General features: G+C 42.7%; 2 protein-coding genes across 2 annotated transcripts; both read left to right on the plus strand.

Moving 5' to 3' along the window:
- The first annotated feature begins 974 nt into the window (after nucleotides 1–974).
- Nucleotides 975–10995, plus strand: mysm1 (Myb-like, SWIRM and MPN domains 1). Its single transcript, XM_030050327.1, has 20 exons — nucleotides 975–1089; nucleotides 1329–1401; nucleotides 1489–1559; nucleotides 3576–3650; nucleotides 3749–3827; nucleotides 4040–4138; nucleotides 4296–4908; nucleotides 5015–5243; nucleotides 5346–5476; nucleotides 5578–5681; nucleotides 6404–6481; nucleotides 6610–6692; nucleotides 6776–6830; nucleotides 7204–7254; nucleotides 7515–7589; nucleotides 7718–7906; nucleotides 8924–9056; nucleotides 9245–9350; nucleotides 10067–10124; nucleotides 10257–10995. Exons 1-20 carry the CDS (start codon nucleotides 1034–1036, stop codon nucleotides 10602–10604), a joined length of 2706 nt encoding a protein of 901 aa, XP_029906187.1. The 5' UTR covers nucleotides 975–1033; the 3' UTR covers nucleotides 10605–10995.
- A 249-nt stretch (nucleotides 10996–11244) lies between these two features.
- Nucleotides 11245–21596, plus strand: oma1 (OMA1 zinc metallopeptidase). Its single transcript, XM_030049973.1, has 8 exons — nucleotides 11245–12068; nucleotides 12584–12812; nucleotides 14051–14224; nucleotides 14529–14636; nucleotides 16346–16474; nucleotides 16764–16838; nucleotides 17606–17755; nucleotides 20180–21596. Exons 1-8 carry the CDS (start codon nucleotides 11692–11694, stop codon nucleotides 20546–20548), a joined length of 1611 nt encoding a protein of 536 aa, XP_029905833.1. The 5' UTR covers nucleotides 11245–11691; the 3' UTR covers nucleotides 20549–21596.
- The last annotated feature ends 1193 nt before the right edge of the window (nucleotides 21597–22789 follow it).

Below are 22789 nucleotides of genomic sequence, written 5' to 3' on the forward strand. Positions count from 1 at the left end.
AAAACAACAACAAAAAAAGAACTGCAGCTATGAGTCCAGATAAGGCAGATAAACTCTACATACAGAAATCCTGACTCATCAATGGTATCACAAGACATCCTGCTTTGGCGCTCACCCAACCATGCCTTTATCGGGGCGCCCCAGTGTGGCCCAATACTTTTGTCCATATAGTTTGGCTGGATCTTGTTGGTCAAGCAGCTGCCATTTACTATGCTGCGTTTAAGTGCTGTCGGAAATGGGGCCACTGAGGTCAGAGCAAATCAATTACACTGGGCAACGCCACTGTGCTGTGGCTGGGTTTTTGAATCTACCACAGTAGCAGTGTGATATAAAAAATTTTACAAACAACAATCTTTGGATGATAAATTAATTAAAATTACACAATAGATCAGCTGATCGACCACAAATCACAAAGTCCTCTCCCTCATTTTTTCACACAGCACAATGTAGCTATTTGCTGCTTTCTTTTGTAAATAAAAGTCAAATAATCAAACTGTTAAATGCCATTCACCAAAGACTACCTTTTATGGGATCTGTATATGATTTATTATACCAGACCAAAAGCTGGAGGTTGGAAGAGAACATCAGGATGCAGCATCGAACAATATGATGCTGGTGATTTTTTTTTTTTTAACCTCTTGTAATAGTCCTTAAAGTTGCTTATGTTTTTAATTTGTGTGTATATACAAGTTTAGCTCTTGCAGCTGTTCTTTAACCTTGCTGTTATTCTTTTGATATTCTTTTGAAATGTCTCACATTGTTAAGCAAGGAAAAAGAAATGTGCTCTATGAATACAATTACAGTTATTATTAGAAATTATTATGAAACCTAGAATATGAATATGAATATCGATTGTACTTTGTGATTTAAAAAAAAATCACCGTAGCTTCCAACAGGGCTATTTTCACGTTTTAAATGCTCATGTTGCACCTCCCACCACAAGGTGTCGCTGTAAGCAGAAGTGTGTAGTGATTTCAGCCAGTGGCCGCTCTCGATCCGTAGTTACGTTAGCTCGGCTATATCCCTAAACAACATGACGGACGAAGTTGATGTTGATATCGAGGGGGACGAATTTGACGCCTCTGTTGGGTAAGGTTGCCCGTCGCCTTCTCATCTCTGTGCCCAGTTTGTCGCGAGCTCGAGTCCGAGCTGCTCTCGTGCAGACTCCGTCCGGGTCACAGCCCAGCTGCTGCCCCGATATGAAGGCGGGCAGGCTCCAGTGTCAGACACAGATGACTCCTGCTCAGTTATGCATTGTGCTAGTTGTGATGATGATGATGATGATGATGGTGAGGCAGGTGTACATTTAGCTGTCCTGTGTGTTCCAGTGGTTTGGAGGGAGGCGGGCTGCTCCAGGACCAGTTCCTGCAGTCTGCGTGGAAGACCAGCACCGGCATACTGGTACGGGATTTGGAGGCTCTCCCTTTAGGTCAGTAGGTCACCATTTGTGTTTTTGACTGACCCGCTGTCTGTCCTTCCCGCCTGCAGCCATGGGAGCTCGACAGCTCCATCAGCGCAGAGAACAGAGAGGTGATAGAGAAGATGCTGCTGGAGGAACAGTATCCTTTCACTGAGCTCCAAATCCACCACATGCCTTCAGCAGGGTTGCCAGGTCTGTGAGACAAAAGGAGCCAAACAGCAACTCAAAACCAGCCCAAAACCCGCCCAACCTGGTATAAAAAGGGCCCAAAAATCAGCCCAATACCAGAACTCAAAATATGCCCATAAAAATCCATATATGTTGCTTTTAAAGTCCAACAGCATTGCTATAATTGCAAAATGCACTATATCTATAAAATAACACCATAAACATTAAAGGCAATTTCCCGAAACAGCTCTTTCACCTATTTAATTTACAGTATATCAGAACTTAAAATATAATATGGGATACCTTACTTCAGCTGACAGGCACTGGGCACGAGTGGTGCTGATGATGTGATTGGTCATGTGCTGAGTGGCCTCACATTGGCATTGGCATATTATTTGTCTGTGGAGCATGTGACATATGTGGATAGTTTATATGCTGATCTGGCCCGGAGTCAGTTTGACAGGATTTGGGTATAAACATTGGTCATTCAAAATATGAATCTTTATTCATGTCTGCCCAAGCCCAACCCGCGGACAAAATTTGTTACCCGCGGCAACACTTAAAAAGTAGCCCAATTTGGCGGAAAAAACGCGGACTTGGCAACCCTGGCCTTCAGACAGCATGCTGCCCAGGCCTGACTTGCGACCACATACAAACAGGATTTACAGTCTATCAGAATTATTAGTTAGTAGTTATTATAGTATTACTGAGGCCTTGCTGCTGAATAATGATATATTTAGTGATTTGTGGTCAGCTGATCACCGCTGATCTGCATCCCAGTCACAGATTAACTGAACCCCTAAACCCTGTGTGACAGACTGGTTCACTTACAAATTTATCAATAAAATCTAAGAGAGAGTTAAATAATTTAACTGTTTGTATGGTTTTATTGATTAGTTTGTCCTCCAGTGACTAAACACATTAAGTACACCATGAAGATTTTAGGTGGTTAAGTATAACACTCAAGGGCAATTATTGTATCTCCAGTTCCTCTGGATGAATGTCTTTGGACTGTGGGAGGAGACCGGTGCTCCCAGTGCAAACCCACATGGATGCAGGGAGAACATGCAAACTAACCACTGCACCACCGTGCTGCTGACTTAAAATAAGGGTCACACTTAAAAAGACAAGATTAAAAAGAGAAAATTAACAAAAGTGCAGCAAAAGGAAAGTGCAAAAGTTCAACTGAAAAGCTGCCTTTCTCTTGTTTCATAATGTTGGCTCAGGATATGTACCTCCTTCTTGATGACTTCTTGTAGCTGCTGTCATGTTTATTACTATGTTTTAAAAAACAAAACAAAACATGGCTAAAGACCCATGCCTTTGTCATTTTCACTATCAGTCACATCTTAAATTCAGTTGAGCCAGCACATAAATCAATTTGTAAACCTTTGATCTTCTGCTCTTAATTTTTTCATACTTCTCCTTTATTACATCTGTCTAATCAATCAATCAATCAATCAGTCTTTATTTATATAGCATCAAATCACAACAGAAGTTATCTCATGACGCTTTACAGGTAGAGCAGGTAAAGACCACGCTCTACAAATTATAGTAGAAAAGCAAGAAACCCAACAGATTCCCTCCTGAGCATGCTCTTGGCGACAGTGGCAAGGTAAAACTCCCCTTTAACGGGAAGAACCCTCAGGTAGAACCAGACTCAGGGCGAATCAAACTGAAGATTTTCAGGGCCTGCACATATTCATTATATTCCGAAACTTGTTGCAGTACTTGTCAGTAAATGTCCTTCATCATACAGAGGGTTTGATGTGAGAGTGTCCAAGTATTTTCAAACAGTCTCTAAGTGTTTTGTGTGGGTCTTTTCAGTCTTAATGGGCTTTTCAAAATTTCTAGAGGGGTCAAGTCTTGCTGATGCACAGGCTGCACGGCAGTATCTGACTAGAGTCTGTATGTAGCTGTTTTATTTTCTGTACCTTCTGTTGTGTTTTCAATTGATAAAGCCGTTAATCCTAAACCATACTTGTAGATATTATCTGACAGGTAAAGACATTCCTAATAATGTTTGGCGCAATGACACTAACACCAAGTCCAAAGTCAAGAAGTAAGTCCGTTTATCCTCCAACATTCTCTCAAGCAGAACCCTACAATACCTCCTTTTTTTTAAACATTTGAACCCGCCTGTATCTTTTGGTTGTACAGGTCTCCAACCAAGGCCTCAGCCTCAGGTGCCTCTTCTCGCTGGTCCCAACAGGAGAAGGAACTCTTTGAGGAAGGACTGGTAGGCTTCCCTCATCCCATACTAGTCATACTTAGTGTAATATTCACCACACTAACATGTAATCCCTGAGCTCAGCTGACTGCCTCTATGATAACTGCCACACACTGTATGCATGCCTATACCAAATCTAATAGTAGCTGTTTCAGAGTTTATAAGTTGTATTGTGATTGCATTGCCTAAATTACTAGGTGTTTGAGATATGTGTTTTGCAGGCTCAGTTTGGTCGAAGGTGGACGAAGATTGCCAAGTTGGTGGGCAGCCGGACAGTTCTTCAAGTCAAGAGCTATGCCAGGCAGTATTTCAAACACAAGGTGAGGCTTGACTAATTTCCCCTTGCCTCACCCACACTCCTCAGTGCTGATCAAAGCCTGATTCTGGTCTCTCTCACTAGGTGTTTTCAGCACAATTGCACTGAAATGTACAATGCATGATCAAAATATGTTTTTCATCATCCGTACAATCTCACAGGCTAAATCAGAATCCAGAGCTGCAGCTCCCTCTGTAGGCCCAGTGAAGGACATACAAGCTCTTCAGTCCACCTCCAGCCATGTATCTGCTCTGGCCAATGCGGTCCGTATAGAGAAGCTGTCTGACGATGAGGATGAGGAGGTCGACATCACAGATGACCTGAGTGATAATGGAGTGCTTGGCGATAAGTCACAGGCTGTGCTCAAGACGGAGTCCTGTCAGTCGGGACAGTTTGCAGGGACCGAAATCAACACTGACAGTCCCACACAAGGACAGATCACACAGGTGGAGCCCATCCAGAATGAGGCTTGGCTGGCGTTGGTCGACAGCAGCAATGAGAAGGTGGTGAAGGATCAGCCTGGCCACAACACCACATCTCAGCGAAGTCATCAACTCTTATCTCCAGTCCTTTGCTCTGAGGAGCTTGGTGTGCCCGGACTGGACGAGAAGGGTGGAGAGGTGATCTCATCTCTTCCAAATAACCCTCCAGAAGGAGCAGGGGCTGAGTCAGAGAAGATGACTGATCAGCACCACGTACCTCAGAGCCAGAGCTCCCAGTGTGAGAGCTCTGAGGAAAAATGTCCACTAGACGAGGCTTGCATCAGTAGAGCAGGTAACCCACAGGCTCTGTTCATATGAGAGCTACCTCATGGTCTCCCTGCTTTTCTCTTCTGAAATCACACTGTGGTAGTTAAGACAAGGATTGTTTTTTCTTTTAGATTCTGGTGAAAAGGCCTACCAGAGTCCAAATGATAGACCAGAGGAAGACCAGGAGGGTGAGGAGGATGAGGAAGAGGAGGAGCTTAAAGCCCCTGAACAGGAAATAGAGATGGACATGGAGACTATCACTGAGGACGAGAAACAAGCTATCCCAGAGTTTTTTGAGGGACGGCCATCCAAGACCCCTGAAAGATATCTGAAGATTAGAAACTACATCCTGGACCAGTGGTAAACATTCAAACACATGTTCACTCAGTACTTGGTTACACTGTAACTCTGCAAGCGAGCAGACAAGCAAGAATAATATGTGAAAACGTGTTTGTTCATCAGGTTGAAGAGCAAGCCAAAGTACCTGAACAAGACATCAGTGCGCCCCGGCCTGAAGAACTGCGGAGACGTCAACTGCATCGGCAGAGTGCACACCTACCTGGAACTCATAGGAGCCATCAACTTCAACTGTGGTAACTGTCGGGAGCCTATAAGAGCACTGATTTCTAATTTTTAAAAAAAACAACTCTTTGAACCTTTTTTGCATGTGAACTCTTTCTCTCTCTCTTTGTAGAGCAAGCAGTTTATAATCGTCCCAAGGTGATGGACCGCTCTAAGCATAAGGAGGGCAAAGATGCCCTGGAGGCTTACCAGCTCGCCCAGAGACTGCAGAGCATGGTAGGCACTCAGCCCTGACGTCTCACCACAAGCGTCTAAACAGTGACCTAAATGTCATGCCCTAAAGAGTGATTCTGGATCCGTCCCATTTCCAGTCCAACTTGAAAATTGCTGGAGTCAAAACAATTTGCCTTTAAACTGTCTGGCAGTTATATTGACTCTTGTCACATTTAACAGTAACTTTCTTATCAGTTGATGTGGATTTTGATCAGTTTTGAAGCTGTATTTCAAAAAAAAAAAAAAAAAAGTACTAGCTATTCTTAGCTTAGTATCAGCACTGTTCACCGCTGACATTCAGGACACTAGTAACTTTAACCTACTGATTTTGATTGCTCTTTTTCAACATAGTGAAATACTGCAGACTAATAATGGCTTTGTCAATTTGTGACATCAATAGTTATTAGTAGTAATTGATAATAACTATTAATAGGAGCAGTAGGAGTAGTAGTAGTTACATTCCCATAATATTTGGCAGCAAAATATTTTTTTATAAATTCATTAGTATGCTAAAATATGTTATCACCACATAATGATATTTCTAACTATATTATGCAATATATTAAAAAGCAGAGTGATTGATTTACGGGATCCATAAACCCTATTCATTTTTGCCAGTGGGAAAAAACAAAAGGTTTTGGAATTGCTCCAAAGAGCCATGAAAAGATACGAGTTACAGGTCGATGTGCTTTGATGTAAGTGCTGTGTGGATGTGTGTCTTATAGCGCACAAGGAAGCGCCGCGTGCGGGACATCTGGGGAAACTGGTGCGATGCCAGGGACTTGGAGGGGCAGACATTTGAGGTGTGTACAGTTTCTGACACTCTTCCCAACATCACGTGTGAGGTGTGAAGCAGAGTATTGATGGCTGGGTGATGTGTGTGTGTGTGTCATTTCCTTCACTGTTGCTTTTTTTGTGGTGTGTCCATCAGCATCTGAGCGCAGAGGAGCTGGCCCTGCGAAGAGAGGAGATGAAGAAGCAGCCTAAACCCTGCAAGATGTCTCGGCACAAAGGGTGAGCCTCATGGATAGATGGAGCACTTGCTCACGGTGAACTTAAAACTCTTTTCTGATTGTCTCACTTTGTTCCTCTTCTAGATCATTCGATCCATTCCAGTTGATTCCTTGCAGATCTTTTGGAGAAGATGTACAGGTCAGTTGCTATCTATTCTTTTATTCCTTTTCCAATAGTCAGCTGTTTTTCAGGCAGGGTTTTTCATCACCAATTTAATCTATAGTATGTCTAAGATGACTTACATGTTCAAAATAGAAAGATGCTAAAACTAAAACACAAAAACAAAGGTTCCCTGCAACACTCAGATGATTGATGATGAATTTACCCTATAACAACATTAAATGTTAAATATTAATGAATGATCAGATTAAATGTATGTAAAATTATTGTATTGAACTGACTGGTATTTTTTATGGTCGACTGGTCGGAGGAGCTTATTAATAGTTTGATTATCCCCATCTGTAATTATAATCTGTATTAAATCACAGCTCTTCTTCTCTCTGTTTCCCAGGAGCCGTTCCAGGTTATAGTATGTGCAGAGGCTCTTCTCATCATGGACATGGTACGTTGTACACGCTAACTACTCCTGGTGTCAGACTGACAGGGCAAGAGTAATTAGTTAATTAGAGTAATGGAGGGTTCTTCATTGTGCTGTATGCACTAAAAGTTAATTTACCATGATTTTTTTTTTGTCCAGCACTCACCTGTATGGCAAGACATTCTTCATGTTGAAACATGATCCTTTGTCTCTGTCACAAATTACACCAAAAGGATGGTCTAATTTTTCTGATGTCTCTAAAGTGAGTGTGTCTGTGTCCTCAGCATGCCCATGTGTCCCGGGGGGAAGTCATCGGTCTGTTGGGGGGCGTTTTCAATGACGAGGGCAAAGTACTGAAGGTAGGAGAAGCTGTGGGAAGCAACAATATAGGTGTTTAGGGTGAAGACTTTATCAGTCCTATGGTCATTGACAGATTGATGAATGATTGTAAATGTTTGTGTGTCTGTGTGTGTGTGCCTGAGTGTAGATCTGTGCAGCAGAGCCGTGTAACAGTGTGAGTACAGGTTTGCAGTGTGAGATGGACCCTGTGTCTCAGACGCAGGCGTGTGAGATGCTGTCGGCACTGGGCCTCAGTGTGGTGGGCTGGTACCACTCACACCCAACTTTCCATCCCAACCCCTCTCTACGGGACATCCACACGCAGGACCAGTTCCAGGTAAACTAGCTTACGTTGCAGTCATACATCTTGCCTGCTTGTCCACTGTGCTCTTATGGAATATGTTTGTGTGTCCAAGTTCGTGAACCTTTACTCAGCTGATTTCAACACTGAGGTTCCTTTCACAGGACAAATCATCATCAGTTATTCATCTCATCTGTTTTGACCCAGTGCTGATGACTGACCACATGAAACCTGCAGGACAAACCCTCCTGTTCTAAATGATTTGTCTCCCTCTTGTGGCAGTAAATTAAATGTCGAATGAACAGTGCACTTGATGGTCATTAAGAGGAAGGCCTTTCAGTTTTCATGTGCAGTGAAAAACAAAACAAAAAAAACCTTCAAGAGAGCCATGGAATCATCCGGAAAAGTAATAAGCCATGCTATCATTTCAATTCAAAATTTCTACAGGAATTGTGTAATTGATATTATAAAGTCCAGAAAACAATGTTGCACCTTTTCAGGTCCTTAATACAGTAACTTGGTGTCAAGTGTTTAGGCATCAAGGTGAAGCTCAGATCGGGCTCATAGAGACACCCAAACTCCTTGATGGACGTTGTTATCCAAAAACAGAAAACATATGTATTACCATGCTTTGTCATGTCATGACACTGACTTTAACTTCACAGGGCGAGTTTTTCCTGGACACTGCAGGTGTTTCTATGTACTTCTGATCTTCACCCAGACATCTGCCACCAAGTTACTGTATTAAAGACCTAGAAAGATGCAGGGAATATCTCTACAGACACCAGTGTTGGACTGTCCACATTGACAGCACCAGTGCAAAACATGGAATTTTATCGGGTCATAGGCTTAATGATCATTGTCTGAACTTGTTTGGCATTAATTTTAATGTAACAAGTGAGTGCTTATCTGTAAAAGTTCCATACTATAGCTTTTAAGATAGAGGTCCCACTGTTTTATGTTGAACTATTCAGTCTTAACTTGAAGAAAATGGGTAAATGGTAGACAGTAAGTGTTTATCTGTGATCCGACTTTCTGTCCTGCTTGTTCCAGAGTTATTTTTCACGTGGCGGAGCTCCCTTCATAGGGATGATAGTGAGTCCATACGACCCAGCCAACCCTTCCCCTCATTCCCAGACCACCTGCCTGTTGGTGAGAGAAAACCAGGAACCCTCAGGCCCACAGAGTATGTCTGACACACACACGCACATGTGTCCACGCACACACGCCATGGACATGACTCAAAATAAAATATAGAAAAGGGTTACTTCAGTAGCCTTTGGAATAAAAGTAAATCAACAATCTAGGACAGTAACTTCTATATATAGCATCGTAGTTTATCATCTGGCTGAGTCTGTCTCTGCTCCTCCTCAGAGCTGCCCTACAAGTTTGACTTCTTGCCTTCCCAAGACATTCCAGACTGGGAGCAGATGTTGAGGAGAGCCCAGTGGATCATCCACAAATACTCTCAAACACAGGGGTGAGTACAAGATATGAACACATACTGGAACAAAGCAAGGTTACACCTGTTTTTTCAATGTGACCTCAGCAGTCGGCACTGGCATTGGATATAGTAATAGAACTTGTATCATCTGGCACTTGTTGAGAGTGCAGAGAAAGTGAATGTGTCGCACAAAAAACGTATTCCTTGGAATTCTTATGGTTGCCGTGAAGAGGGAAATACAGTCTTGAGAACAGAACAAACACTTGTGGGAACTCGTCACCTCTGACGTCCTCTAGACGCCAAGTGGCTGAATAACGTTTTTAATGAGGAAAACATACTTTAGACTGTTTTTTTTCCCCTCTGCTACAACCAATGCTTTGATCCTTGATCAACATGGTGGTAAATCAGTACGTTGTTTGCCAATTCCATATTGTGGCTGGATTCATGTCCACATACACAACTAAGATCGGATAGGTCAAGAATGTGGATTTTGAGATTTTATATCTTGACCTCAGCACGTATACACCTGACATTTAACACGAAGTTGCCAGGTCGTATGGAAAAGAAAGGTATATCCCTGCCCAAGTTGAGACTTGTGCTCTAACTCTCTGAGGCGCGCTCACTGTGACAAGTTTATGTTCAGCAGAGGAACTGAAAGAAAGATAACCTCCAGTGTCAGCAGAATCTAGACAGGGATCCTCGTTTCCATTGGTGCGTAGATCTAAACTATTATTTTTGTGTGCTTGGGCCAGGAGTGTGCAGATGGACAGGTTTTTCCGGCGGGACTCCCATCTCACCTGTCTGGAGAAGGTCAGTCCGGTGCATCAGTCCGTTCTGTTTCATCCGGGGCTCATTCATGGTTTGATTAATTATACTCTGCTTTTAATGGATTGTTTTTGTGGCTCTTTCTCATTCAACCTTTTCTGAACCGCCTCCCTGTAGATGCTGTCATCTTTGGCCAGGTACCTGGAGCCCCTGCCAGATGATGAGGGAGACCCCTTCCTCACCCAGATCCAGACCCTGTTCCAGTCTGACTTTATCGCCAAGCAGCCATCTTACCAGGACGAAGGAGAAGCTTCAAATGTGTCATCCAGACCGACTGAGTCAGATGACTTTGCTTTTGATCAACCAATCAGCAGTGAGAAACCACAGGAAGGAGACTGTGATGGGGAGTCTAGCAGAGCTCCAGACTGGGAGCCCACCACAGAGACAACAAATACAGAGACAGACAGCACTCCAGTTTTACATCTAGGCTCTGTGTTATTGACTGGACATGATTACTTACTATAATATGTCTCTTTGTAGTCACCCTTTTGTATTATTTAACAAAATATATACAGTAAAAATACTACAAGATTTTGTAGGATTATTACCAGTTTCTGTATTTAGTTATTTTTTTAACAAGTGACTTCTATTTTACTATTGTCCTGTATAGACAAAATTTGAAAGTTCACCTCAAAGTATTTTACCTCAACATCAGGAATGACTGTCGATAAGGAAAACTGTATGTATGTGTGTGTGTGTGTGTGTGTGTGTGTGTGTGTGTGTGTGTGTGTGTGTGTGTGTGTGTGTGTGTGTGTGTGTGTAGGTGTGAGTGGGTCTCATCGGGTCAAATCAGTTCATTTCTCATTTTTTCAGCTTGTTGCTTTTCAACACAAAGAAAATAAAATCTATTTTCATACGTTGCGATCTCGCGTATCTTGTTATATATGACATCGATTGATATACATATTTGTTAGAGCACATAGACTTGAATATTGAGTTGATATATTATATATTGTTGATATATTGATATATTATATCATATATATAACTATATATGATATATAGTTTTTTCCCCAGATTAATCTTCATACAAGTTAGGGTTAGGGTTGCACTCACAGCATGTCATCAGTGCGGTAGGAACCGTCTCTGCGGGCCGGTTTCTAGGTGGACTCATATTTTAGGCACACACGCTATGGGAGAGAAGTTTGCAAGAGCAGCTGAAGTTCCGTGTGCGGCTTCGAGGATGGAGACTTTGGACTCGAGTCACCGGATGAGAGCTTCAACTGGGCGTCTTAAACACTCTTAAAACAAACTACAGCTACGAATGGAAACATGCTAATCTACGTTTGCTACAAACTCGCGTCAAAGACAGCGGCATCGCTTCATGCTAGCGCGCACCAAGTAGCAATGAAATGACATTGACGTTGTGAGTGAAAATATCAACACAGCGAGCGAGGAAGACGATGTCATGTAGCACTAGATAAACTACCTCTGGCCTTCGACATTTCGTGATACAGAGACTACTGTTGTCAACAAACTAACCGTGTTGTTGTCCCTGCTGCCTCGTCCGGATTAGTTGTCTCCCTGTTTGACTGAAAACAGAGGAGGGACCATGGCGTTACTGTGTGTTCGCATTTTAAGGGGCAATGGCTTCGCCTCCGTCTCCGCACACCTGACACGAAGCTTTCAAGCAGCCGGACACACTGTGAGGAAGACACACAACAACAGCCTGCTAAGAGTCACAGACACTGTTGAGCTCCGCCTCAGAGCCGCTCCGTGTGGAAGACGTCTTTTCTCTGGGGAAAAAGCGAAGACAGTGTGTTTCCCAGCGAGAGCTCCTAAAAACATTTCACCTCTTCGTCCTGCTGCTGTCCTGACTCAGTGCGGCTACCAGCTCCACACCTCAGCTCCGCTCAGGGCCGTCCCTGCACCTCTCCTATGGCTGGTGCTCAAACCTCTGCAGAAACTTATGGCTATTATACTTGGAAGGTACAACACACACACACACACACACACACACACACACACACACACACACACACACACACACCATGAATATCTTTTGTCTGACTTTGATAACAGTTTGTATCTTGTCTGCAACTTTTTAATGTCAGTCTTGACTCTTGATGCAACTTCATCAGCCAAGCCTGAGTAAGAGATTCTTGATCCCAGTGGGATTACCCGATGAAGTAATAATTAGGCTAAGTAAAAAATTATGATTGCTTATGCATAAACAACTATGATCAATAATGCATAATTTCTGGAAGATAATGACTTCCCACTCTTATTATAGGACTTTACCCTCTTTGACTATAACCTTTTAACTGCTTCCTTACAAAAACAAACAACCGTTAAAGATAAGTTTTGTGGTTATCCATCATTTAGGTCATGTTTTCAGCTTCAGTTTCACCATCCACACAGCTAAGGCTACTTTGCTTTGTCTTTGTAATGCATGACAATGTGTGAACCACATGAAAGCCTACTGCCCTCCTCTCTCGGTGCAGGAGCATAAGGAAGTGGTGGGTGGCACTACCACCCAACCGCCGGCAGCTCATGCGTGAAGCCGCCTGGCGGTACCGCTGGCAGCTGGTGGCAGTGGCAGCTGTTGCTACGGTGATTGTAGCTCTGTTCCTCCTCACCCACCTGGATGAATCCCCCGTGACTGGACGGACACGCCTCCTGGTGTTCAGCAGGGAGAACTACATGGAGCTGGCAGCCCTGAGTGCAGAAGGGGTGAGGATGATGTCACAGAATCCATAGCATCATCAGAAGCAGATGACATTATATTCTGTGTTCAACATTGCAGAGCACTTTCAGCTCCAAACAGGGTTGTGTGAACTGGTGAAGTTGGTTTTTATTCACTCAATCGCCAAAACATTAATTAATGCCACCATTGAGAAGAAATATAGTAACCTCTCTGTTGTTACCACTGCAGCGTTTCTACTTCATAAACACCCGGTGTGTGTAGAGCATGGTTTATGTTAAATTCATGTTCCGAAAAAAAATTAGCATTGGATGTGACATTTGTTCACAGTAAATAATGCTAAGTTTGAGTCAAGTCTGTGCCCTAATTTTGACTGAGGTAGTTTTGTGGGGTCTGTATACCTGGGTGACCCTTTCACACTGACTGTTATCTTGCTTATTTCTCAAGTCACCAACCTGGTGTGGAGCGCAGTTGCAGCGTCTGCAGTGTCAATGTCATATATAACGGCTAAACAACCGAACTCTTAATCTGTGACTCTAGAGTAGTGATGAGTTTTTTCAGGACATGTTAAATTAGAAAGACAAATGGGTGTCAGTTAAATGTGTTGACAGAGATTTAATTCTTATCAGTTCAAAACCTTTATTGTCCAACCAAATGTGTGTTCTCACCATAATGTAACTCATCATAGACTCAAAATGTACTAATATTCAATAACAAAAAGCAGCACATTGAACAAATAAATACAGGGTTCCCATGCACGCCGGAAAACCTGGAAGTTTATAGACTATTTAATCATGGAAAACACCTGAAATAATTGAAAACTTTTAGTGACATCCTGGAAAATTACAAATGGCTGACATGACATGTTCAGGTGTTTTCCTAACTACACATTTTTAGCCCCCGATCCTCCTCTGCCCCCTTTCCCTCCCACCTGTCATGTTTTGGCGTTCTGCAGTGTCACAGGTGTGTGGAGGGCCAAGCAGGTCAAAACCACTCAAAAATGACACTTGGAACAACACAGCGTTGTCAACACAGTTGCACGTTGTTAGCTTGTTAATATGACTATGCTGTCCAGTGCACAAACTACATGTAATGTCAGGTGTCACATTGTTCATTTTGAATCATTGTAACATTACTTCATGTTAACCACCGCTAATATGCACATAACTCACTGAAGTAACTAAAGATTTGTTCACTTTATAAAATTCTCCCTTGAGTATATCTGAATATATATGTGTGTGTGTGTATGTGTGTGTGTGTGTGTTAGTATATGGAAAAGTTTGCAGAGCTGCTGGTTCCAGAGAGTGACCCCCGACACCAGGTGGTGGAGCGGGTGGTGCAGCACCTGGCGCAGAGGAACAAGGACATCCCCGAAATGTCCTCTGTCACCTGGAGTGTCCATGTGGTTCAGAGTCCCACCATCAACGCCTTTGTCCTGCCTGTCAGTCATTGTTTGTTTTCCTCATATTTTATCTTGTTTCTGTTGCCTTGCATGCATGAATTATTCCTGGTGATTATTGCTACTTGCTCAGAGTACCAAAACGGATGGGATTTAACACTTCAGGAAATACATACAATATACCATAAATGGTCAGTCACAGAGACGTTTACCATTATTGTCCTGCTTTTCCTGCACTCATTATGTTGTGGTTTGTGGTAAACCCCATCCATCTGTAAGAAAACTAACAAAGAATATGTGCAAATACAAGCTGACTCAGGCTTGGTTTGTATTTTTCTCCTTGTAGAATGGGGAGGTGTTCATGTTTACTGGGATGCTGGAAGCTGTGGCAGATGTTCACCAGCTCACCTTCATCCTGGGGCACGAGATGGCCCACGCTCTCATGGGACACTCTGTAAGTACATACACACTGTGGCCTGTGTTTGTGTTTGTGGCTTGTGCACATGGTCATATGACTTATCACAATATTGTATCTGCTGGCTTTCTTGGCAATATGGAATCATAATCACTTAATTCATCAAATAAAATAATCATCCATGAATTTGTTTTGCTGATTTGGGGCATGGAATGTATCACCAATTTGCATGGTGACACATGGCATGGATCCAATAGGACCTTTTGTTTAGAACAGGACTGACAATAGCTGGGGGATTAAACATATTGATTTTTTTTTTTTTTATACAAAAAGGCCTTTCTGTCATTATGTGCATTCATACAATATGGCATGCAGTAGATTCCAGCCACACATGAGATTCCAGGAGTTCACTAATGTTACATACTAGACCTGGATGATATACACAAGATAAAATATCACAATACCTCTTACCAAATGGAGGATGACACTCGGTGCTTTTGTAAGATATTCACACATGAATTTTAATAATGTGTCATTAGTAATGTGGATATGATGAGCAAGCAGCTAGAGCCGAAACAAAATTCAGCTAGAACAGTCTAATAAATTCACAAAATTTAATCACATTACTGTAATGCAGCCTTTTAAACCAGGAGAAATCAAAAAATATGTGCTATCACAATATTATGATATCCAAAGTCCCACACATTATATAGTGTCATGTCACAATATCAATATAATATCAATATTTCACCCTGTCCTAACACATAAACTAAGGCAGTAAAACTGAGTTGGATGAAAATAAATGGAATAAGTTTGGATTTCTGTGGAGCGTGAATGTAGTTCATGTAGTAAATGTGGTGCAGTGCTCAAACCCTTGTATACTACCAGTATTTGCTGACATAATCTGATAATAGCAGGGTGTGCTTTGCTTGAGGTTGAGTGTCTGAAAACACTGAAATTGCGCAATTACATTCAAGAATGAAGAATAGCCGTTTTGGAGCCATCGTCACATAGAACTGACCGCTGGAAGTCTTTCAGGTCGTTGCAAAAAAACATGTATGGGAGAACAACATACACCGAGAGAAAAGCCCCGTCTATTCATCTTCAGCCCCCAACACTGTCTCTGAGGTATATTAATGACTGAGATGGCATTAGTTGCAGTGTGGTTGCATCAGCCAGTGATAAAGGCTCACTGGCAATCACCTCCACCCACTGTCTAGTCTCAGTCACTAATCCCGCCTGTGTGATGACCAAAGTCCTGTTGACCTAGGGAACTGTCATGCCTTATTAATTCTCCACAGATGGCTGTTTTTACTTTGGCCATAAAAGCCCATCCTTCTTGTGCTAAGAAAGTGTTTAAGAGTCTAATGAAGTTTTGGGTATTTCGAGACTTTAAACGTCCTCGGAGGAAATGCTTGGAGGAGATTTTAATTAGATGAAGGGAATGAGCATCGATGGGCTCGGTATTACCCAGTAGGTGTGCTCTATTGGATTGGCTGTTAAAACCTCCAAATCTGTTACAGCGTAAAAGTTCAGCTAAAATAGATGGGAACAATCAATATGTTCCCTCTCCCTCTCTGCTTCTTTCACCTCCCCAAAACTTCCACCCTCTCTCTCTCTCTCTCTCTCTCTGTCCTCACTATCCCGCTCTTCTGATCACCCCCACCTCCCTCACTTCTTCCAACTTCTTCCACTTACCTCCCCTCTCTATGTTTTCTGTCCCGTATCCCTCCGTTCTGCTCCCCCAGGCAGAACAGGCCAGTCTGTCCCATGTGGTGGACTTCCTGTCCCTCATCCTGCTGACAGCCATCTGGGCCGTGTGTCCCCGGGACAGCCTGGCCTTGCTTGGACAGTGGATACAGAGCAAGCTGGTACAGGTGAGACATATTCACTAGAGACATATTATTATGTTGGCTATACATGGGGATAATACACATGCACCCAATGTAAAATTTACTCCATGCTTGCTGCCCAGGTCCGGAAGAGCTGAGAATGTTTCAAGTATATAGTTTTCTGGGCCTTAGAAACATACAATAACCGAATAATCACACATCACATGCAACACCATAAAAAACTCTTCATATTGTAACCAAAAGTTGAATCTCTGCCAAAGTATGGAATTTTAATAAGAAAAATGTGTTAATGTATTCTTTCTCCTTGTCTCAGCTGATGTTCAGTCGTCCCTACAGCAGGAAACTGGAGGCTGAAGCTGACCAAGTTGGATTACAGCTGGCTGCTAAGGTACACATGATCATCACTGTCATTATCATCATCATCATCATTCTATTATAAGACAGAATAGCTAATCAGAATATTACATTAATATTAAAATTGCAATATGGCCAAATGCTAAATGACAGCATCAAGAGTCATGCTATTTTTTATATTTTTGCTAATGGAAAAATGTCAGAAAAACTGTAAATTACATAACTGAAATACTGTGGTGAGGCAGAGATGCCCTGGTCTTCAAAAAGTATTCTCCAGCTATAATAAAACATTTTTGTTTGGTACAGACCCCAGCAAAAATCACATCATCATCGTTCTAATAGTTTTTTTTCTGTGAAAATTTAAACTGTGATGCAGAAATGATCATCCCCAGTAAAGCTGTGAATCATATTGTGTGACAATATCTGTGAGAATAATTGCAATACAATTTTTTTCTTACCACATCACTCAGCCTTATTCTACCACTTAGCATAGTAGTGCAATACTAAGAAACTTTGGTGCTGTTGGAGAGTAGTGTGTAAGTATTAACGAATCGTTAAGAATCTTCTTTGCTCTTCATAGGTACTTAATACACTAGTTTTACACTCAAAATCAGCATTTCATGCAGTGGATCTCAAACTATGTAATCTGCCTACAGGGCGCTAGGGGGCACTATCGTCTAACCAAACTGATCTCAGATGAACAGCCTGTAGGGGTTTTCATGACAGTAGTAGACAGTGAGATGCCACCTTGTATGTGTGTGATTCCGTGGGGTGTGTGACCGCTTGGTGCGTCCTTCCCAGGCGTGTGCAGATGTGCGAGCGGGCCCAGTGTTCTGGCAGCAAATGGAAGTCACAGACCAGCTGAGAGGAGAGCTCGCCATCCCTGAGTTTTTGTCCACACACCCATCACACAGAAACAGAGTCTCACAGCTGGACCGCCTCGTACCACAGGTACAGACAAACACCCCTCCCACATCAGCTGGATAGTCCCATGCCACAGTTGTAGACACACACAATCCCGAATTCCCCTATCTCACCCAAGTAGCACCAAGGATTAAACATTAGCTCTGTTTTTTTTTTTTTTTTAACCTTTATTCATGCAGGGAGGATTGACTGAGTGCACATGCTCTTTGTCAGAATAACACTAACAGTTACACATCTTACAGTTGGAAGCTGCCTAGTGCAAGACCTATACTTTTGCCTATGATACACCACGACAAAAGCAGCTGGGGATTGGGAGCCTTGCTCAAGGGCACATTGACAGTTGAGAGAACAAGAGAAAGAGTCACTGATTCATCCTTGTCTTTCCCATCTTTTCAAACGGTTTGTTATTCAAACTGGCAACACTCCGGTCCTACACCAATTCCTCTAATCTCCAGGTTATCTCCATCAAATAAGTATGATCATGCATGCTATTCTGATTCATATGTTGGTCCTCCATGAAAAAAAAAAAAAAAACAGACTTGGCTGCATGTGTGAGAGGAGAGGGCTAAACGTGTCCATGGTTTAGGAGGACCAGTGCAGCTTTAGGAGCTGCTGGAAGAAGTCTTCATGCAGCTAATGAAGTGTCTGGAGACTGCAGAGATGAATCTCCACCTGCAGACATGGTGAGAGGAAGCAAAGACTTGGGGAGTAGAGGAAAAGATGCAGCAATTTAGGAAGACAGGGAAAACATTTTTTGCCATGCCCTTGCATGGCAAAAAATGCCTGGATGCCTGCTTCAGTGTCTCGGAGGCTCTGAGATGAGGACCTGAAAGAGAACAACCCCACGGTAGCAGCTTGATCTTACAAGCTCACAGGCTGCGCTGAGACAATCAATGGTATCTTAAGGCTACAAGGAAATCAACAACTGGTTGAGACAGCAACTTCAATGGAAAGTGTTAGCATCCATGATCGTTACATCACTGGTGTGTGTGTGTGTGTGTGTGTGTTTGTGTGTGTGTGTGTGTGAGAGAGAGAGAGAGACAAGGAGAGGGAGGGTAACAGTGTTTTAGGCAGCGCCGTGTTTAACCTTGAGTACACGCTGAACTATTGGTACATAACTCTGCTCTCACCATCAGATGCTCCAAGCAGGAAAAACGAACAGATGGGTAAACCACTAATTGTCCATCAGGTGCTTGTGTTGTTGAGTGTGTGCATGTGAGTGTGTGTGAGTACCCGTGCCTTGAATCGAATCCCTGCGTGGCAGATTGACCTCTAGCAGCAGTCATTGTGGAGGCGAGGCTGTAGCCACAGGCAGTGAAGTGATGATGACTGTTGTATGGGGATTCATCAGCTCACATCACATGTGTGTGTGTGTAGAGAAAACACTTTGGCAGAGGGAGCTATGCCTACTTCACTAATATCTCTAATACCCTTTCTACACCAAACTCTTACTGTATGACCCGTAGCAAAGTGAACAGCCGAGCTCAGTCTTAGTAGTGTGTGATGTGACGCTTTAACCTTGCAGGAGCGACAGCGCCCAGCCACTTAACTTGACTCTTGTGAGAGCCCTCAGCCTCCACTAGTGTACTCATCATCCTTAAGTAAAGCACATAAGTCCACTGGTGGTGTGAGATGCAGAGCTTGTTAAGTGGGAGGCCGAGTGAGTGAGCGTGTGTGTGTGTTCATAGCGTTGGAAGTGATGTTAAGTGGGAGATTGATGAAGTGGGGTCTTTGTTGGTGGGGGAGGAACGCAGACAAGTTCAGAGTGGATATCTCACTGCTAGCTTGTGTTTGTGGTTGGTTGCCAGTCGCTGAATGGGCGTTGAAATGGAGGGTCCACGCTGTGAGGAAGCACTCATCCACATCACTCGACCCACCTGACTGTATGGGGTTGATTAAATGCATGGGAGTCACATTCTGAACACTGTACTGCTCTTTCGTCCTATTTTGTGCCCTCTCCCCTCTCTCTCCCTCCACTGCCTTTCTTTGTCTTAAAGTCTGTCTCTGTTTTTCTGTTTCTCATTTTCTTTTTGTGTCTTTCTCTCTTTCAATTCAGTTCCCAGTTGCTTTATTGGCATGAAAGATGAAATAACTTATTGCAAAAGCAGCCAGATAGCTTTCATGGAAATGCGGCAAAACGAAAAAACAAGTGGTTCGGTTGTGTCATTCTAAATATCACTAAATCAGGAGAGAAATTAACGGGACATGTAATATATATTTTTTTAAATTGTTAAAGCCTCTCCCAGCTGAAGTAGTGACAGTGCATATTTTCCTGAAAGTGCAGCATGTCAACATTTTTTTCCCTCCTAAAATATATTGTAAAGTTACCAGATGGTGAAGGGTTTTCTTAATTATTACAGTGTTTTCGATTTATGAAGTTTTGTTTCTCTCGTGATAAAATTCAAGTATCTGTCTCTCTGTTTCCTATCTGCTGTCTGTCTCCGTGTCCAGGCTCTGGAGTTGCGGGAGAGCTGTGCCTGCCCTGCTCTTCCTTCTACAGACCCTCGTGCCGTCTTCTCCAAAAGTGTCCGTGTGTTGCTGGACAGCGTTAAGGATCGGGGGAGGGAGGGGAGCGAGGGGACACTCAAGCCTCTCCCCTGCGGTCCTGCCACAGCCCCCGAGGGACTGGCCACTGCTCTCCTGCCCCAGTCGACTGCAGCTTCAGCCCCAAACATGAATGTAGATATCCCAGTCGCAGCCTCAGAGTCAGCTCCAGCAGCCTCAGATCCTGGCCCGGCTGAGGGCAGAAAGACACCAGCTCAGGGTGCTCAGCCTCACCTGGCAGGGGTCTTTGGTCCACAAGAGGCTTCTAGTTGCTGAAGAGACTTTTTTCATTCTTGTCCATTAAATTTCCAAACTCATTCTAACCTTTCCCTTTTCTGTTGCACAACAAACTGTACTTTGTTTTTTTGCGATAGCTGAGTGTTTTTGAATAAGTATTCAGAGGCTGTTATGGATGCCTAGTGACTGCAAAGATGCCACATTAACATGTGGATAATTAGATGACCTCGAATGGGGAAACGCTGAATTAATTAGTAAAGCATCCATACATTGCAATATTAACATGTGCATTATTTATCAAAAGACAGCAACAGACAAGAGCAAGTGTTTTGTGCGTGCGTGTGTGTGTGTGTGTACATGCGTGTTGCCTCTGTTCAGAGGATATCTACATTCTCGGTGAGACTGCTGCATTCTCATGCCACACACAGCTTATGCATTCTGTAGCCTGGGTGACTTAATGGTGTAAATTTATGCTGGGTTGTTTACAAATTTCAAAAAACAGTCCTCTACTTAGGAATGCCAGTATCCACCATCAAGCTTAGATAAATCTCTCATAGGATTTAAATAAAAAAAAACTTATTTAACTAAGCAAGATGACAGAGAAAAACATTCTTATTTACAGCTACAGCCTGGGGGAGCAGTTGCACTTGGAAGAGTGGAGGGTGGATATGGGTGATATCTTGGCAATCTTTTGTGTGTGTGTGTGTTTGTGTACTGAAACAAGTAGCCCACGTTGTTGTACTGTGAGATAAAAAGGGTACCCTTATGATATAATGTGGGATGGTATGATAAATTATTTTTGTTTGTGTCATGCACTCTGTATGCCGAGCCTGTAGCAGCTTACAAAATAATCATCAGTCTTGATAACTTGTCATAATCAAGCAGTCTTATGACAGTCTAAACATTTGTATTGAACTTTAGCTCACTGTAAGAGAGAGAGGCCTGTTTTAGAGACATTAAGTGGACAGTGTTCACAGTTCTGTGTGAAGCCAAGTGATGAGAAGCCAAAGAGAATATTTTTTTACATACCGGGAAGCCAGCAGATAGGTGCTGTGTTTGTAACAACCAGGAAATAAATGTTTTGGAAAAGAAAGTTTTGTCGTAGTAGTTTTTTATTCGGGAAATCTTTTTTTGTTTGTTAATTAGTTTGTTTGCTTGCTTTTTCCTCATCTGACAGAAGAGAAAAATGTGTTATACAGTGTTATACAACAACAACAATACCTATTTATATAGTGCCTTTCAAAACAATAAACAAAGCACTTTACACTAAGAAGACAATTAGACAGTAAGCAAATGGTTAATAAAATGTAAAATTCAATGAAAAATAAATAAAAATAAGATGGTGATTCATAATAAATAATAAAACAAACATTAAAAGCAAAAAAAAAAAAAAAAAAATACAATCAATGATATGAGAATGGATAAAATACAGGGAGAGTTGGAAGCCTTAAAATCATTAAACCAACAATGACATCATTAAAAAGCAAGTCTAGAACAGTGAGTTTTTAAAGAGCTTCCCTGATCTCCAGCAGGTCATCCCACAAAGATTTGGAGTGTCGACTCAAAACAGAACGTATACTGTGTGTGTGTGTGTGTGTGTGACTGTGTGTGTGTGGAGGCGGATCCAAGAAATGGAATTGTGCATTAGCCACTTTGAGCGATACTCCCCAGGGAGGTCAAAGAGTAGACAGACTGCATTCTGGGACGTTTTTCAGCCACCTACACAGCAGATGTGTTGGATTTCTCTCTCCCTGCCCCAGGTCTCTCAGGGAGTGTTTTTGTTGGGGAAACAGCGTCTCGAGTTCCGGCATATTGTGCGTGCCGCTTTCTCTGTGGTGGGCGTTTATGTGTGTGTGTGTGTGTGTGTGTGTACAGGTTTCCATGTGTCCTGCCGTCCTCACTTCTTCTTTCCTATGTCTGTGTGTTTGTCTGTATGACTGTGTGTGCCTGTAAGCAGTGAGCTGGAGGTCTCAGAAGCAGTCTCATATCTCTGCTGGGTGGGAGAATATACAAACACAGATTGTATGTGTGTGTGTTTGTGTGTTTGTGTGTGTGTGTGTGTGTGTGTGTGTGTGTGAGAGAGAGAGAGTCGCTCTCTGGAGTAGAGGGAAGAAGAAAGTCATTAGCCTGTGTGAGATTGCATATGAACATCAAAATGCTCCTGCTGTCACACTTGCCAGGCAGACAAAGGGTGAAAGATAAACATAGAGATGTATACTGATGCAGGTAATTCTCTTAGCTCTCTGAGGAGATGCACGTGTGTGTATGTGTAGTTTGTAG

This window comes from Myripristis murdjan, chromosome 4 (genome assembly GCF_902150065.1).
Source record: "Myripristis murdjan chromosome 4, fMyrMur1.1, whole genome shotgun sequence".
In the NCBI taxonomy this organism is placed as follows: domain Eukaryota; kingdom Metazoa; phylum Chordata; class Actinopteri; order Holocentriformes; family Holocentridae; genus Myripristis; species Myripristis murdjan.